The 17,533-nt window shown below is 40.0% G+C and overlaps 1 protein-coding gene across 1 annotated transcript in view; it reads left to right on the forward strand.

Annotated features, from left to right (window-relative positions):
• Positions 1-305: 305 nt before the first annotated feature.
• GLUD1 (glutamate dehydrogenase 1) overlaps positions 306-17,533 on the forward strand; it is a 29,003-nt gene continuing 11,775 nt past the window's right edge. Inside the window, exons 1-5 of the mRNA XM_029963173.1 lie at positions 306-318; positions 11,883-11,967; positions 12,793-12,848; positions 13,729-13,792; positions 15,452-15,546. Of these exons, the coding sequence (XP_029819033.1) occupies positions 11,901-11,967; positions 12,793-12,848; positions 13,729-13,792; positions 15,452-15,546 (282 nt within the window). The 5' untranslated portion in view covers positions 306-318; positions 11,883-11,900. The remainder of the gene's footprint in view (positions 319-11,882; positions 11,968-12,792; positions 12,849-13,728; positions 13,793-15,451; positions 15,547-17,533) is intronic.

Consider the following 17,533-nt stretch of genomic DNA (forward strand, 5'->3'; position numbering starts at 1 on the left):
GTGGCCCGCGGCGGCCACTACTGCGAGGCTTGCGGAGAAGAGGACGACCCAACTTCTTCAAGATGGTTGGAGGGTTTATTCGAATCGCGGGCGGCCAGCAATCGTGGAGGACAACGCTTGGATGTAGTGGCCTGCGCACCGCGGAGAGCATGGAGGAGCGGCGCCACGCGTCCGCCGATCTCCGCATCAATCAACCCCTGCAATCATGTTGCTCAGCGTCCACCTTCCCCAAGCCGCAAGAGCGCGACAACGGGCGAGTGGAGGGTGATCGAGGAGCTACGGCGCAGCACCAGCCCCAGGCACCGCACGCCCTGCAAGTGGAGCGTGAGCCCCCGCCTGCCTTCTCCCGGGCCGCGGAGGCCGGGCGCCGGGCCCGCGGCCGCCAACCGCCCCGCCCGTGCCCGCCAGCCCTGCCTTCGCCCCGCCGGCCTGTCCCTGGTGCCCTCCCGGACCAGGGCAGGCGGCCGCTCCCTGTGCCAGCCGCGGCGCATCCGTACCAGGGGAAGGCAGGTGGCAGAGCGCGTCCCCGCGCTGCCCCGCGCCCCGCCGCGGTGACCCCGGGCCCGGGTGGTTCACGGCCGGGCCTTTGGCCGCAGCCGCCGCCGGGCTGGCCCGGGGCGAGGAGAGCGGTGCGAGGGCAGCGCCCGCCGGATTTTAACTCGGTGTGACTCAGACCTCGGTAGTGTGTGTTGGGAAACGTGAGAACAGCACGCTGGGAGTGCCCGCTCTTGAGTCGGGAGCTGGAGGAGCCGCTGTCCCTTAGCGCTCTACCTGCTGTGTTGGCGAAATCCGAATGCTCACACAGCAAAGGGAGAAATAACAAGTTTTGATAACAAGTTAACTGTGTAGCCAGATACCGGCTGGATACACAGGAAGACAAAAGTGATTTTTCTAGGAGTGCCTAGCTCGGCATAGGTGACACCAACACATGCCAAGGGACCGGGAGGGTGAATCCCGCTGGGCTCTGGTGGGATCGGCTGTGATCTCAGAGGAATCAAACTCCCTTTTAGTCTGGGATAGATGGTATTTCCTTGAAAAACAAGTACAGATGTCCTCCAGCATAATTTAAGATCGCTGATCTATGTGGATGGACAGTTAGGTATTGGAAACCATTTCAGGACTGTGGCTCAAACCAGAGCTTCTATAGTCTGTAAACACATTTATTTTTCTTCAATGGAGACCAGCTTTGTGGTAGATAATGATGGTTACAGAAAGCAAATGATTTCTTATCAATGAAGACCTCTAACTTCAGGACTAGGGTAGGAAAGGTGTTCTTAGGTAACTGTGACAGTTCAGCTGGTGTGTATATGTGACATGGGGATTTGTCTCTTTGCAGCACAAATAGTCTGTCCTATTAATGTCATTCCTAACATTCCAAAATCAAATATGTAGTGAGTGTCCTGTGACATGTTTAATTCTTACCCAAAAGAGGCTAACTCAACTTGGGGTGTTTACTTGATAAAAGAATGACCAGCATCAGAGTCTCAGCTTGGGCGTGGCTGAAGCTTACTCTGTGGAGCTGCTGTTTCTCTGCCATTACTATAATTTCTTTTAAAATACTGATGGTTATTACACTGCTGTTTTGTCACTGCTGAAGTTAAGTTACTCTTTGCTGCTGCTTAGAAAAAGTCCTTTGCTGTACAGCCGGTGTTACTCTTAAGATCCCTGCTTGTATAACAAAATACAGTTCAGTGGCAAACAAAGTAATGAGATAATATATGATGGCTTCTAATATTTCACATTGTTATTGCTCAGGACTGAAGGAATTAGTGTTTTCACAACAAAACAATTATACAGTGTTTTATAACACTGTACATTAACAAAACCCACCAGGTGGCTGATTGGACATCCTCTGTTCTGATACCTACACTTCTAAATCCTCAACAGAATTCTTGATTTTTGGTGGCATTTGTTATGCCTGTCTGCACTGACACTGCAACAAACTGTGGAGCACTTATGGAAAGTTACAACTGTAAATTTCAAGGCAATTGAAAATGACAGCTAAAGGAAAGAGGAAGTCTCAACAGACTGTCCCTTTCTTCTTCTGCTGCTCCCTACCCCCTGTGGATTTAGGGAAGGAATTGCAAATGATATTTCTATTCTTCAGCATCTTTAATAGATTTCAGATCTTTAATAGATTTCACCTTCTAATGCTCTCTAGGAATTTGCCCACTATCAGATGACAGATCTTGGATGCCCACTAAATTTAAATGGGATGCATGTTAAGAGTTGATCAACTGCTTGAAACCTGCTATGAAAAAAAAAGTGTGAGGAAGTAGAACATTTCTACTTAAACTGCAAAGGAGTGGTAAACATATTTCAGCATTTAGAGTACATTTGATCCACCCAAAATGCACCAACAACTTGAGCTTTTGTCTAAAAGGGATTTTTAAACTAGAATCCTAGTAGATTCTGCAGGAATAAAAGCACAAATGCAATGAAATACAACCCGAAATTCATACAATAGTATGAAATGGGAAAACAGGCTGAAGTGAGTGTCCCACACACTGTGGACTCCAGAGTCCAGTGTAAGTGATTCTCACCGTGCAGAAACAGCAAGGGACATAAGGCCACCCTTTAAAAGAAGGGGTGAGTTGGCAAGCAGGAGGCTTGGAGAATAGGAGGAGGAACACAGCTTCCAGATCTTTTCAGATGCAGAATTGTGACCTTTAACTTTGCGCTTCCTGAGAAGTAAAATTTGGTAAAGTGAGGTTCCCCATTCTGCTTTTTTTTTTTTGCCTTGTTTTTAGGATGTGTATTTTGTTAGATAGTGTTTAGTTACTGCTAGGTAATCACTAGCAAATCGGGGTGCTTTGTCATATCTGTCACTCTTTCAAGGAGCATTGTGCTTTAAAAGCTCATTTCTTGTCTTTCTTGAGGTTTACATAAACTGAAGGATAAGAGATGCTGTTTAGAGAACACTAAAATACTGTTCTGTATGCAGATTAGACAAATTATCAAAGTACACTTTAAGATTCAAGTATGGAATGTAGGAAAACAAATACTTCTAGGCCTTTATGGGCTGCCTTCCATTAGTTGTTCCTAATTTCTTTTTGTACATCCATACCAAAATACTGCATTAGTGATTGTATGTTACTTCTGAATACCTTTTTGTTCATAAGGACGTTTACAGATTTAACCATGAACTAATGAAGAGTTTATACTGTAAATCAAATTTTAAAACCTTGATTTAAATGCTCTAAACTTGAGGTCAGCTGAATTACTTAAGGAAACAGAATCTAGATGAACATTTTAATTATCTGCACTTTAGCATCATCTTCTGTTTCTACTAATTGTTTGTAGCTAACAGTATAGCATTTAGATTATGTTCCTTCTGTCATGGATATCATCTTTAAATTCTTTGGCTGCTCATTCTCTTTTGCAGTGAAACTTCAATCCCTGCTTAGTGGTCCAGCCCAAATATGGAAAGGGCCAAACTTTTAAATGCAAGGTTGATCTTTATAAATCTCTCATGTGTGTGCAGATGATATCTGCTGGTAGACATGATCAGTTCCTTGACTAGTAGCCTTTCTGCAGCTCCTTCTCTGCTGGCTTCTCTGACACAGCCAGATGAGGGCAAATTCAGGATCAGTCTTATGGTTTTTGGATTGGCAAATTTCTACACTTTGGTGGGATACTTGACCGTCACATTTCTATTCAAGAACTACAATGCTCTTAGTACCCTAGTTCTAACAATCTAAAGCATTGTTCATGAAAATAGGAGGTTGTTTAATGGCTTATCCTACTTTCTTCTCTTCCCCCAGAGCAGGTGTAAGAACACAAGTCAGCTTGGCTGTGTTGGATATAGTTGTCACTACATGATAGTGCAGGTGATTCTGCTTTGGGTCAAGAGAAGTTCTTTTCCAGAAAAGAGGCACTAGGTACTGAAACATGCTTTCTTTTCAGGGGGGCTTTCTTGTGGGGGCTTTTCACCTTCCTCAGTGAACCCAGAAATAACATTTCTTATTGAATAATGTGGCACTTACCTATTAATGTAGAAGTCAATCCTTAATTCTACTTTGGGGTTGCAAACCTTTGCAACTCGAGAAAGTGGTAATTCTTTTTCCTTTTGTGTGCTTCTGTTTTGTGGTTTAGGAATCTTTACAGAACAGTCATGAATATCCCCATTTAAGTGGTAGGTCTCACAGTATATTCACATTTTAAAGACTCCATTTTCTGCAATGCAACTGTTCTCTGGAAGGGAAAAATCAGTCAGATGCCTCCTCATCCCATTGAGAACACAGGATAAGCAGTTTTCTTGTGTTGGAACTCAAGGTGCTTACAATCCAAATGTAGTATTTGTACAACTGGACTGATGCTGCCTGGTAGCTGAAGTAATGCTGTGAGTCAGATCACTCTTTCCTTTGCTTGTGCAGTGACTTGCATGCCAGTGGCCAGCACTAACAGGAAACCACAGCTGCTCTTGTTCACTGCACTGACAGCTGCCTAAAGAACTAAAACAAATAGGGTACAGGAAATGAGATGTCTGAATACAGATGACTTTGTTGGAAAGTAGTCTGGCAGTTCCTACTTAAAATAATGAATCTTTCTAAATAATTTCATCGGGTTCTATAGGTGTGAAACTGGTTAAGCAGCTTTTTTTATGTGGTTGCTGATGGCCATTTATCATTCATGGGTCAGTTTAAGAAAAGAGAATAAACTTACTGAATTCCTACCTGCTTAGTAGCATGAAAATGACTTCATGTTTGTTAGGCAGCACTTACTGCAGGGATAAAGCTATTAAATAGTTTTAAAACTTTGTAAAGGCTTTTCATGTTGACCAACTGTCCAAAAGGTCTGTTATAAATGAAACCAAATGAATCAGAGCTGGGAAACAGCCTAACTTTTGTTTGTGCTCGCAGTTGCCGTAACCAAGTCTCAGCTGCTTCCTCATTGCAGAAAGGCTTTGCAACCATCTTTAGTTCTAGACTAGATTTAGTCTAACTTTCACTTACACAGGAATTTTGAAAAGCTTTTTCATACGTTACTTTAAAGTTCACTCTTTTATATAAAGGCAAATGAGTCTTACTTTATTTGGTCAGTTGACTTGAATGAATCTGATTTGCTGTGTGGTGCTGCCTTGGCTAGTTAGTGGAGGAAATGTTCTTTACTGCAAAACTTTGCTATCTTCTGGCTTTTCTACCTCTCAAGATTTATCCTTCTCACTTGACTTATAAGTTCCTGTTAATGAGTTTTACTGCATAAGGGGACTTTTGTTCCTGCTACCCTTGCCACAGATTTCCAATTGCAGAGGTCTAAGGCTGTCACTAACTACTCTCAGTGCCCAGATATCCTCTCTTGTACACATTATCTTGTTTCATACATGATGATGGTAGCCTTACTTTCAGAAGAAAAACCTGTATGTGCAGGAGTTGGACCAGTACAACCCCGTGTGCTGTTTTGGCTATAATGACATTGTTTGTTCCATTTGTAAGAGGGATAAGTAAGAAGTAGTAAGAAGCTCTAAGGTTTCTTTGCTTCAGCAAAGCTGTTTATCCTGGGGTTGTATTGATGGCTTTGCTTTTCAAAGTGATGAATGGGTAAAAGTTACCAGGTCATGTCTTTGGCCCAGGAGTCTTTCAGAGTAAGACATGGAAACATACCCTATGGACCATACCACAGGTGGAACTATAACACAGACCATCAGTAACTTGAAATAAAAGATGAAAACTGATCTAACTTCAAAGGAGTGTGAGAGCTTAAAAGACAAAAAAGGTAATTAGCCTGATTGTGATAACGCAGTGTTATAGCTAAAGCTTATACAAATGCTTTATTTTCATAAAATCATTAAGACTGGAAAAGACCTCTAATATTGAGTCCAACCTTTGACCAATTTTCATAGGTTTCTGATCTCTTATTGTAGCTTAACTAACTTTACAATTAGTGCAACAGTGGATATACATTTAAGTTGCAAATTGGAAAAAAAAAAGGAAAGGAGTGAGTATCCTGTGCTTTTGCTATACTTTATTAAACTAGTTGCAATGCTCAGTGAACCATATCAGGTTTATGTTTTTACCTCAGATCCTCTTGTAGGAAGCTTTGCCTTGCTCTTCTGGCTATGAATCTTTTTAGTCTCAGCTTTTTCATATAATCAGCTCATACCATTGGTGGGGTAGCCAGCTTTGTCCTTGATCTTAAATAGTTGTTTTCACTTGCTACTGTTGGCTCCTTGTCTATTTATAGAGAGATCATACCTCTCTCAGCATTGGGCTTTCTGGATAAACATGTGTTGGGGGTGGTGAGGAGAGGAATCTCCTGTGTGATAGTCTCCCTCCTGTTCTCTGGCTGATCCTAGCAGGTATTCTTTGTTGCATGCATTGCAACAGCTCCGCCTTGTCAGGAATTAGCCTCTTGGGAAGGGCATAGAATTTGCCTGCTTCATGTCAGCACTGTGGTGGGTTATTGTTTTGTGGCTCCTGTGGCATTTGGACCCGCCAGGGCCGACCTGTGTGTTATTTCTGCCCTCTGCACACACCCCATCCCTCCCCGTGTGCGTGGTGTCAGTGTTGATGTGGAAGCTGTTCACTGCATCTCTCTGTTTCAGTCCCTGTTATTACAGTGTTGAGTGCAGTTCAGTGAGCCACCTAGTCCTTTAGGTAGGGCTGAGGTACTTCTATAGGTGAGAGACTTTACTTCATAGCCATATTCTAAGTGCATAAATTCAGGTACTGTGTGTTTGCCTGGTGGTATACTGAATTTGCCATATTCACATTTAAAACACAGCATTCTCAGAATGGAGCACAATAAACATATGTGTATATGTTTAAGTATATTTCAAGTATAAGTGAGCTTAGTAAAAGCATACAAGAAGTGGTATGCTGCAGTATTCTGTCTAGTTGAGTACCTTATGGTCACTTTATACATACTGCTGCTTAAATCAGAATGGTGGAGTGTCTCCATGGGGGAATCTCTTTCCTGCCCCCAGTTATAGCTGGCTAGTGCTGTGTGGGAAGAGATAAATGTTTTTATCTCCTCTCTTGGCAGTTAGTGAATTGAATTTAGGAATTAGTAGTTCTTGTTGCTGATTGGTGTACAGTGTTCTTGTTGTCCAGCACTGAATTACTCATCTTGCTTTGTTAGAGATATCTAGAATTTCTTTGTCTTCAATAATGACAAATTTGTCACTGTGCTGTGTACCACAATTTCTAAGTTGTTAAATAAGGTTAAGCAGTTTTCTTCTAGGGAAGGCTGGATTGTTTTTCTGAATCTAGAAAAATGTGCTTGTTCTGAAAGAGTCTAAGGATTGCTTGGAAGATCTGTTCCTACTGAGTTAGGTATCAGTGATTACTTAGAGTTTGATAGCAGTACAACCACAATTGCACTTGTTTACTTACCAAACATGAAAATGTTATACATAATCCAGTGGTAAAACATTAAGTAACTAAGGCACTGCAGTAAATGCTGGGACTGATTTGTGGATTTTGTGAAGTAGTTTGAACGAGGCGAGCATCTTTACTGAAGCTCCTTGTGCTCCAGACTTATACTGCAGCCTTTGGACAGGGTCAGGCAAGCTGTTAATGCACAGAGCCACCACAGAATCCAGTTTTACTAATTGGGAGATGAATATGGCTTTAATCAGTCCTAAAAACTTTCGAAGGAGATCATGAAATCTGTTTTGCTGAGTGCTGTATGGGTGGTATAGGATAGCTGCTGCTCTGGAGGGCTGCTTTTGATGAGCAAGCCCTTTGCAAATAAACATGAGCTGAACAAATGCACCATCCTAACAAGAACTGTCATCTGTAGAGGACCCAAATTAGTTCCAAAGTTCACAAGATCATCACAGCTAGAAGAAAACACTGAAGTCAAAGCAGGACGAAACCCTGGTTAGATATTAATAATTTAGGCTGAGGTGCAAAGGTGTTCAAGGTTCTGGGGGACTTGAGAGACTTGCTAAGATTTGCAAGATAATTTAGTGCAGGAGGAGTAGTTTACCAAGGGTTTTGCTCTGAACTGTTACTATGGCAACTCTTCAGTTTTGAGACTTTGAATACTTCATGCTCATTAGTGGTCAGGGCATACGTAGGTAGTACCATTTAAGATCACTGCACTAGAAGATCAGGAAATAGAGAACTAACTTCCCTAAATGTAGATTTGTAGGCATACTAAAAAGGCAGTAGTCATCCTTAAAAGGTTGGTAGTTCTGTACATCAGGTTTTCTAAGAAAGCATAATAATCACACTGAACATCACAGAACACACTGAAATCTGTACAATGTAAAATGTAGTAGGATGTGTAACCAGTTTTCTTGGAAATCAAGGTCTTTGTTATGTGGATGTTGGTAAAATCCTTACTATAAACCTGCTGATCCAAATGATAACCAACTGCTGTTATGACAGAATCCAAAATACAGTCTTACTGATAGTTACTACTTTCCATATATTTAAAAAGAACACTGTCTTTCAAGTGCTTTCTACCTCCATTTGGAAAAGTGAAAATTAATCTGTAGCATTATCTAAGAATCTAAGCTTAAATCATGAGGAAACAATTACTGGACTCAGTGCAAGAGGTAACTGAGTGAAGTATTGTATCTTCCAAAATACAGATCATAAAGAAGTTTTAAAAGTATAAGCACAACAATGTGATAATAAATCCTTCTCTTTAGACTGACCAATACTAAAGAAAAATTAAAATGAAAACATTTCCTCATCTGGAAACCTTTGTGCATAGAAAAACAAAGTTTCTCTTAGCATGCTGTTTAACTTCTTGGGGTGTGGCAAGGAAAGAGAATTCTCAACTAGAACAAGAATTTGTATGTTTTCCAGTGAAAAGTATTTTCCATGGCAGTGAGTCATATTGTAACTTGAGGCTTTCTTCAAACTATTTTTTCTGTAGCTGGTTTGCTGTAAAAGCCACAAGTTTCCCGAGGCTTACTGTGTGGGACTTGCCAGGGTTTAAAAAAATTATCTTGCTGCCTAACAGTAACTTTCATTTGCTTTTATGTAGTAAGAACCTTAAAAAAAACCAAACCCAGTATTTTATCTCTGTATATGGTCCATTTTTAGACTCAGGCTATTGAATGCATAGTAACCCTGCCAAAAGAGCCATAAAAATGCACGGCAATACTCTCCTCTTGCCAAATTAGGAAGCTGTCAAACTAAATTTCAATGATGTCCAAATAGAATAGAAATTAAGTAAGTCTTTTATCTTTGTGCATCCGCTTGCAGATGGAATGTACAGCATTCTCAGATGCCTGCTTCTCATCAGTCTTAACAGCTTAGCACAAATAACTTCCCTGTCAAGAGGTGGGCCTCCTGTAGAGTAATTACAATTCCTGGAAAACAGTAAATGGCTGAATGTGAGTGCATCTGAAGGGTTCTGTGCTCCTGCCACCAAAGGGAAAAACTCATCATGCCTGTTGGGGACCTGGGATCTACACCATGAACTTCACCTGACACTGTAGTGAACAATTCTACCAAATAAACTAGAGAAGAGTAACCAGTGAAGTCAGCACAACTCTCAGAATTGACTAGTCTCCCACTTACCAAGATAAAGCCACCAGTCAAATCACTTCAATTACAACTGTTTAAAAGCCTGGAAAAGAAGTTAAATCTTGCTCAGAAATGTCAAGTTGTCCAGAAAAGGACAGTTTCAGCCTCAAGTATAAAAGTTTGCCTTATTCTGGTGTGGCTGACAAATAGGCAGCTCAGTTAAAAGCCTATCAGTACTTAGTTAGTCCTGGGGCTTTTTCCCTATTTCCCTTGGTATGAAAGTTACAATTATTACATTAAAGTTAATAGTAATCCTTGACTGTAATAAAAGGAAACCAGAGATCTAACTGTTTACATGTGTTTGAGTGTTCTGGTTAAACTGCTGCTTGTTTACCTCTTCAGATGCTATCTTCCATATGATGTGCAGAAGAGGCTTCCCTCTCCTTTTTTAATTTTCTTCTCTCTTTGAACTATACAAGATGACTATCCCTAACTATTTGGTTTCCCTGCTACTTTCCATATATCAATAAACAACATTTTGTGTGCCTGCAGGAGTACATTTATAGCAAAACTGCTTTGTATACACACCTTGGAAATTTAAATAAGTATATGGGTTGAATAAATACACAGTGATCTAGTTCACCTGGGGGTGGAGGGGCAGAGTTCATTTCTGGCCAGCACAGGCCATGACTTCAAACTTGGCTGGCTTGAGCAATACTCTGATGAGACCTGTGGCCAGAGTACCTGCTCAACCAAGAGGGAATGATTTCCTCAGGCAGGACAGTCAGTGCTGTAGGTGGTGGTGTTCTTGCTTGGAGCTTGACAGAAGGATAACTACTCCTCTGAAGGATCAGAGTAAGACATGTTAAAAAAAAAACCCATGTATGTTGTAACTTTGACTGGTCTGTAGGGCTCTGATAGATTCCACTTAAATTTTGAATATTACTTCCTGTGAGAAGGTGATTGAAAGCCCAGACATGAACACCTTGCAGCTACCCAAGTTAGGCAGTTTTGCTTTTGGAGACCACCCTTCCCCCATATACACAACAAATTTAAATTCTGTTCTGCAGAGGCATGGTACTTTCTTTTAGTGATTGAACTCACATAAGAAAGCAGCACTTGGCCCTCAGCTTTATTTGAGCAGTGCTCAGTTCCTTTGAAACTGGGATTGTTTCCAGAGCATTCAGGAATGGCTTTCATAGCAGCACTTTAGTTTAGATAATGTATGCTGGCCTTTTTTCACTCCTAAGGACCTGAATATAGTCTTCTCTTTACATAATAGGAAATTTGTGGTGCCATCTAAAGGACACTCTGTGCCCACTACAAACCACCGTGCAGCTTGGCACAACCTACAGCCAAGGATTTGGGGAGTAGAGATGGAGATAATAAATTATTCATGGCTCTGTTACATGCTTAGTTATGTAGGAAAAGCTGGAATAGAAACAAACATACAGCTGTAGGGGCTTTTTTGCTGTGGCCACATGACTTTGGGCACTGTGTTGATCTTAAACATCATGTTTAGGCTTCTGGAGTTCTGTCTATGTGTCCCGTCAGTTGAGTTAAGTATTTTCTACTCTGCAGCTACCTTCAGAATACATGAATTTTAACTGAGTTCAATCAATTTATTGGGCAACTCCAACCCAGGAGTTGGGCAGGTGAAAGATCTCCTTGCCTTTGTGTTTTTCCTCTCAGTTTTAAATTTTCTTGAGTGCTGGGATCACCCATTTTGCATCTGGGCTGCTATCAGCCCACAACAATTTGAATTTGCACTTGGCACCATGTGTCAGCACACACTTGCAGCTCTGCTGAATGACATGGAGCAGGGAATGCAGGTGTGGGCTGGCTTCCACGTGGGTGTGGGATGGATGGCCTGGTCACACAAGCTTGGTGGGCTGGAGTTATCTCAAAATGTTTTGAAAAAAAATGAATTAGCAGAGTGATTTGTTGCTTTTTGTTACATGGCTGTGTCTAGCAGCCAGAGCCTTGAAACCAAGCCTTATAACAGGAGCTTGTATTACTCCAGCAAAAAGACCTGGATTGTAACCTGTGCTGATGTTCAGGAACAAAGTTCATCTTGTATATACAATGAATGAAGCCCACAGCTAAAGATCTTATGGAATGCTGGAGAGCTTTATCAGCCTCTTGAAAACTCTAGTCCTAGTTACCTGTCAGCTTGACTTGTCTTCCTCACTAGGAATATTCACTTTTTTCCCAAAGACTAAATGCTGCTGTTAAGCTACTCAGTAGGGAATTACTGGAATCCTGCATTTCTGCTGAGTAAAAGATAGATATTTAAGTAAGATAGCAGGGACTTGTTCTCCAAATCTTAAAGCAAGTAAATTGATAAATTACATACTTGAATGTTATAGATACTCGATGTAGAATTATCCTTCCCGATTTTTAAATACCTGTGAAGTTGCTCAGTGAATTCCTGTTTTTTCTCATGTGTCTTTTGCAGGTATTCGTTACAGTATGGATGTCAGTGTGGATGAAGTGAAAGCCTTAGCATCTCTCATGACGTATAAATGTGCTGTGGTTGGTAAGTGTTTGTTTTTCAAGCAAGATTTCAGTCTTCAGTTTCAATCAGTACTGATGTAATTTACAGCAAAAAAAAAATCTAAAAGACTAAACTGAATTTTAATCTTTAAGTAAAATCTGTAGCAAGGTGGGAAAAACATACAATAACCAAAATAATAATACATATTCCCTCTGCTGTTACTGTAGATACTTAAATAAAGTTGCATTTTCATTTGGAGAGTCCAAATTCTGCCAGCTACCCTCTCCCATAAAAGTACTGAATCTTGAACTCAAATCCAAGTATGACAAACTTGGATTAATAGGGGACTAATTTTAGGGGGAACAGATGGAGGCTGTAAAGGATTCAGGCAGGGGAGCTGTGGAGAAAGAAGGATAAAATTCCTTTACGGGTTATGAAGAAGTACAGTTCATACACAGCTACTAAATTGTAGAGGAGTTTGGAGAGAATCTGCACATTATGTGTAAGAAAGAAAATACTTTCTTAATGTATATAAAGACACATAGGACTTCCAGAGTAAAGTGTTTGAGCTAATCCAGTAAAATATAAATCATAAAACTGTTTCTACAAGTGCCAGGGACAAGAGATTGAAGCATAGAAAATTTAAATCATGAACTTTAGAGTTTCAGAGACCATTTTCAAGCTGCCTTGAAATATCTCCCATTTTTACAAGAGTACCTAGATCAGATTTTAGTTTACACTTGAGAAGCCTTAAATGTGGCAAAACCAAAATCACTGCCAAAATCAAAGATAGAATTACACATATTACTCATGTGTTCTGCCTTTATTGTTGAAAAAATAAAATGATTTTCCTTTGCATTCTTGTAGATGTGCCATTTGGTGGGGCAAAGGCTGGTGTCAAGATCAATCCCAAGAACTACACAGTAAGCCTAATCATAGATAAAAATTTGGTTATCTGCAGTACTGAAGCCAGCCAGTTAAAAAAGCTCTTCTAAGGGCATTATTGACCACTTAAAACTTCCTACCACTTCTGCCTATGCTGAATTTAGCCCGTGCATGCAATAGGTAGGAAAAGAATTTTTAAAATGTCTGTGTTTCAGAGGTGGAATACTTCAATTATTTAATTTCTAAATTTTTTCCTGAACGTCAGGAAACTACAAATAATTTTGAACCTGAAATTTTTTTGAAGTCGATACTGTTAATAAAAGCTTAAATTAAATTACTCTTAGGAAAAAAGTTAATGTTTTCGTTTATTTTGATAAATAGTTTTATGCTCCATTAAACCATCGTATGCAGTGTTCCAGTGTGAATAATAACTAACTTGGCTTATGAAAGGTTTACTGCAGGCTTGCCTTCTTGCCCTAATTAAAATAACTCGTAGAGAGAGGGACACTAGAACACGTAACAGATATTCTAAGCTCAGAGCTCCTGTAAGGGTTTGGGTGAAGTCATTCAGCTGTGTTGATTACACAGCTGGCAGCCCAGCTACTGCTGCTGCTGGCTGTAAATTGCTCACACAGGAGATCAGATCTGTTTGCTGGAAACCTCCACTGCAAGCACAGGTGGCTCTTCCCGTGCCACGCTCCCGACCTGTCATGGATCAGAATGTACAGAAAGAAAGCTGTGTTTCTTGGGCTGCCTGAATACCAACAGTCTGTTAGGGAGTGGCATATAAATTATAGAAATTATGAATCATTCTTTCTTCTAGAGGAAGAGGGTGTCTGTTTGTGCTTGGGCTGAGTTCTAGCACGTACTCGTAAACACTAATATTTTCCTCTGATGTTTATTGCATTTTCTCTATAGGACAATGAATTGGAAAAGATCACGAGAAGGTTTACCATGGAGCTGGCAAAAAAGGGATTTATTGGTATGTTGGGCAGCTTTACTATGCAAATTTAGGAACCTGATTTATTTTGCACTGTCAGTGTCCACTAGGTAGTGTCCTTAAAGAACAGTGTTTTTGAGAGCTGGAAACAATTTGGGCACAGAACTTCCAGCAAAGAGCCACAAAGAATTGAGACATTGCATCTTAGTGCATTTTAAAGAGAACTGTCTTAACTTTTTTCCTAGTGGCTGTTCTGCTACGAGAGGCCACAAAAGCTGAGGTCACAGTATCCAAAATGATACACATTTCTCTTAAATTATGAAATTGTGACCATGTTTGTGGCAATTTTAATCTCTAATAGCAAACTCTTTACTGTTACTGTTTCCTGTAGTCTCAGTTGAGGTTTTTGGCAGATATCTGAGGAAAGAGAGGAAGGAAATAGAAGGTCCACCCCAGCAAAAGTTGATGGCTTCACCCATGGCAACCACAGGCTGCAAGGGGAGCGTAGGCAAGCAGCATGGGAGCCTGTTGTAACAGAACCTCAGCTTCTGTAATGTTAGTAGGTGCTTCATTCAGACTCTCAGCCCTGAGCTGTTCTGATACCTTGCTGTCTGGAGCTGCTAGCTGGAAGTCTCTGGAGAAAGCTGAATGTTACTAGCTCGACTTGTAATTAAAGGGCGGAGCTTTACATGAAGGAGGTTCTTACTCAAATAAACAATGAGGCATGTAACTAGTCTGCCATGTACTCCTGATGTCTAACTGCCCCAGGAATGTATATCCATTTATCTGCTTTTTCTTACTCTTCAGCTAGAGTGTTTGTCATTTGCTTTTCCAGCCAGAGTGCTTATCATTAAAATTAAGCTTCTTTATAAACATACTTACTGATGTGACTAAGGTAATGCTATACACTATGCCAGCTATACTGATTGCTAGTTCAGTGACAATTAAAATGGTTTGATTAAATTTCTCTTCTTTTTTGGCTCTATGGTTGGGGCTACACAGCTTTCACAAACCTTTTAAAAATACTTAGGAAAAAATTATAGAGGCAGAGCTGTGTTTAAAATCTTGTTGAGCAAGTCCATCTGATCTTAAATAGTATGGGTAAATACTGGGTTTAGTTATCTAGAAAAAACGGAGTGAATTTGTTACTATTTCAACAGATGTGTGGAAGTTCTTTCAAAAGTTTAGTTCATCAAGAAAAGTTTAATTTCTCTTTCTTGAAGTAAATGCTAAAATTGTAAATTGCACGTGCTGCAGTGCAATGACTAGGAACAGCCTATCTCTGATTTTTAAACTCACCCAGGAACAAAAAAGAAATTCTAAGGCCAAAGAACCTAATCAATGTCACAGTACATAGAAATCATACCTAGACAGCACTCTCCCTGTTACAGCAGTGATTACCAAAAAAAAAAAAGCTTTTAATGCACTGTCTTGCTCTGACTTTTTATTGACAAACTGACCTTCATTTTATCGAGTGGCTTATGTGGAAGGTTGGAGGCTTTGACAGCATTGTAGAAATGTGTGATGCAGTATCTAAACCTGAACTGAATCCAGAAGAATATGTTGCTTGCATAATAAACTGAGGATTAAACAGGAAAACAGTTCTTCTCTGCCAAGGCCTGCACAGTTCCCAGGAGAATAATGGCTGAAGATAACTATTCATGTTGGACCCTCAAAAGCTGTTTGCACTGTTGCCAACAGGACCTGGTGTGGATGTGCCTGCTCCTGATATGAGCACAGGGGAAAGGGAGATGTCCTGGATTGCCGACACTTATGCCAGTACCATAGGACACTATGTAAGTTTTGAGCAGAGACTTTGAAGTAGAAAAAATGCTTAATCATGTGATTTTGTTTCATTATGGGATCTAAATATATTCTTGCAAACTGTGACAACATAATTGGTGTGAGGTTTTTAGGGTACTACTGTTAAGGAAAAATAGCTTTAAGGTTAATGTTTTTACACTGGCCTTCAGAAAAGTTTGTTTGATACAATTGATACAATACTGACTGCAAGTGTTCAGCAAAAAAAAATACAGTTTTTAAAGGTACAGTAGGTCTAAAACAGGTTTCTATTTCTACCATTTCCCTCTATTTTTCATTAGTACTATAATTATTAAAATTGTTAAACAATTAGTTCATAATAGCTTGTATAGTCTGCAGAATTGAAATCTTTCCATTTCAGATAACAGAATTTACAAGTTTTATGACATAAATGCTTGTGGTTTTGTTTGTTCAAGAGACCGTGTAAATTAAGTTCATACTGTTGTTGTAAGGTTCTCTGCAGTCCCCCTAGAGGTAACAAGTAATCGATGTAGACTTCAGCAAATTCTCCACTGATAGAACATGTTGCCCAGGAGGCAATAACATGAATTAAAAGTTTTTAAAAATTAGTTTTTAATCTTAGCCCTTACTTTGCCGTTTGCCCTTATGTTGGGGGGGGTTATTTGCACCTGACTGCTGACCAAACACTTGTATACTTTTGACAGGTTGGATGAGAGAAAAACGTATTATGAACAGCTTATTTCTTAGTAGCTGTGTATTGATATGCTAATCTATTGCATGTTTGCCTATCCCAGCTCCTTTTGAAATGAAAAGACTCGTTCTTTGTACATTCTGCAGTCCCTTCCAACAGTTTTCCCTAAATACAGCAGGGTGTCTGCCTCCAGTGGTAAGGCATTAGAGCCACCCAACATGTATTTCCCTCTGGTGTGGCTGTTCAAGACGTGCCCAGCTTCCCTGAGACGGTCTCTAGGCAGAATACTTGTCTGATCCTTTAACAATAGGAGGATGGAGTGGCACAGGTTATTCTACATCTAAAACACAATCTAAGGTATCTTATGGGAGGAAAAAAGGAATGCTTGAGGAATCAGCTGTGGCCTAGGGATTGAGTTAAATCACTTTTACACAGAGCTGCCTGTTAGATAGGGATGCCACTGTAAAACATTACTTGCTTTTTGCTATTCACATATGTAAATTTTTTAATTAAAACTTGAAACCTGATAAAACCTCAAAATTATGACTTCAAAAGGACTTCAACATGTGGAGTGGCAACTAGTTCCCTCAGTCATAACTTAAAATTCCAACATTTACCAAAGCTACTACCTCAAAGCATTTTAACATTTAACTCATTGCACTAAAATGCATATTTCACTGTGATACAACAGCATTGTATTATTACAACTGATGCAGAAGGCTCACAGCATATGACCTGTTTTAAGATCTGCTGTATTAGTTGAGTTCTCACAGTTTTATACAAAAGCTTCATTTTTTTTGATAGTTGGAAAACTAAACACTGATAGAGGAGAGGTTTTCAAATGGCTGAATTTCTTACTCTTTCCACTTTGTCATCTCACCTTGTTGTGTAGTCCCACACATACTCATGATTCAGTGACAAAATAAAATAACAACTACTGAGGATAAAAATAGAATTTGCATTATGCTACAACAGCTTCTTTTATTCCTAGGCTCTCTGCATGGCAGTATCTTATTGAAAAATAAAAAAACCTGAGATTATTTAGGAACATTTTTCTGAGTAGCTAATTAAAGAATTGAAACTTAATTTTGTTGGGTTGGTTGTTTGTACATGCAAGAAAGAATGGTAGCCATAGTGGAACTTCAGAGCTATTGTGGAGAATGACCAGGTGTGGAGAAGGAAAGTGACAGTTCTGACAAGGGGAATAATCCATCAAAACCAGTTTGTAGAGGAAACACATAACTATCTGCTTGAGACACCAAGAGCACAAATAAAGGTGATTAAGGAATACTAAAGAGATAAAAAAGTGG

The sequence above is a fragment of the Manacus vitellinus genome, unplaced genomic scaffold (genome assembly GCF_001715985.3).
Source record: "Manacus vitellinus isolate BGI_N305 unplaced genomic scaffold, ASM171598v3 scaffold_54_pilon, whole genome shotgun sequence".
NCBI classification, from domain to species: Eukaryota; Metazoa; Chordata; class Aves; order Passeriformes; family Pipridae; genus Manacus; species Manacus vitellinus.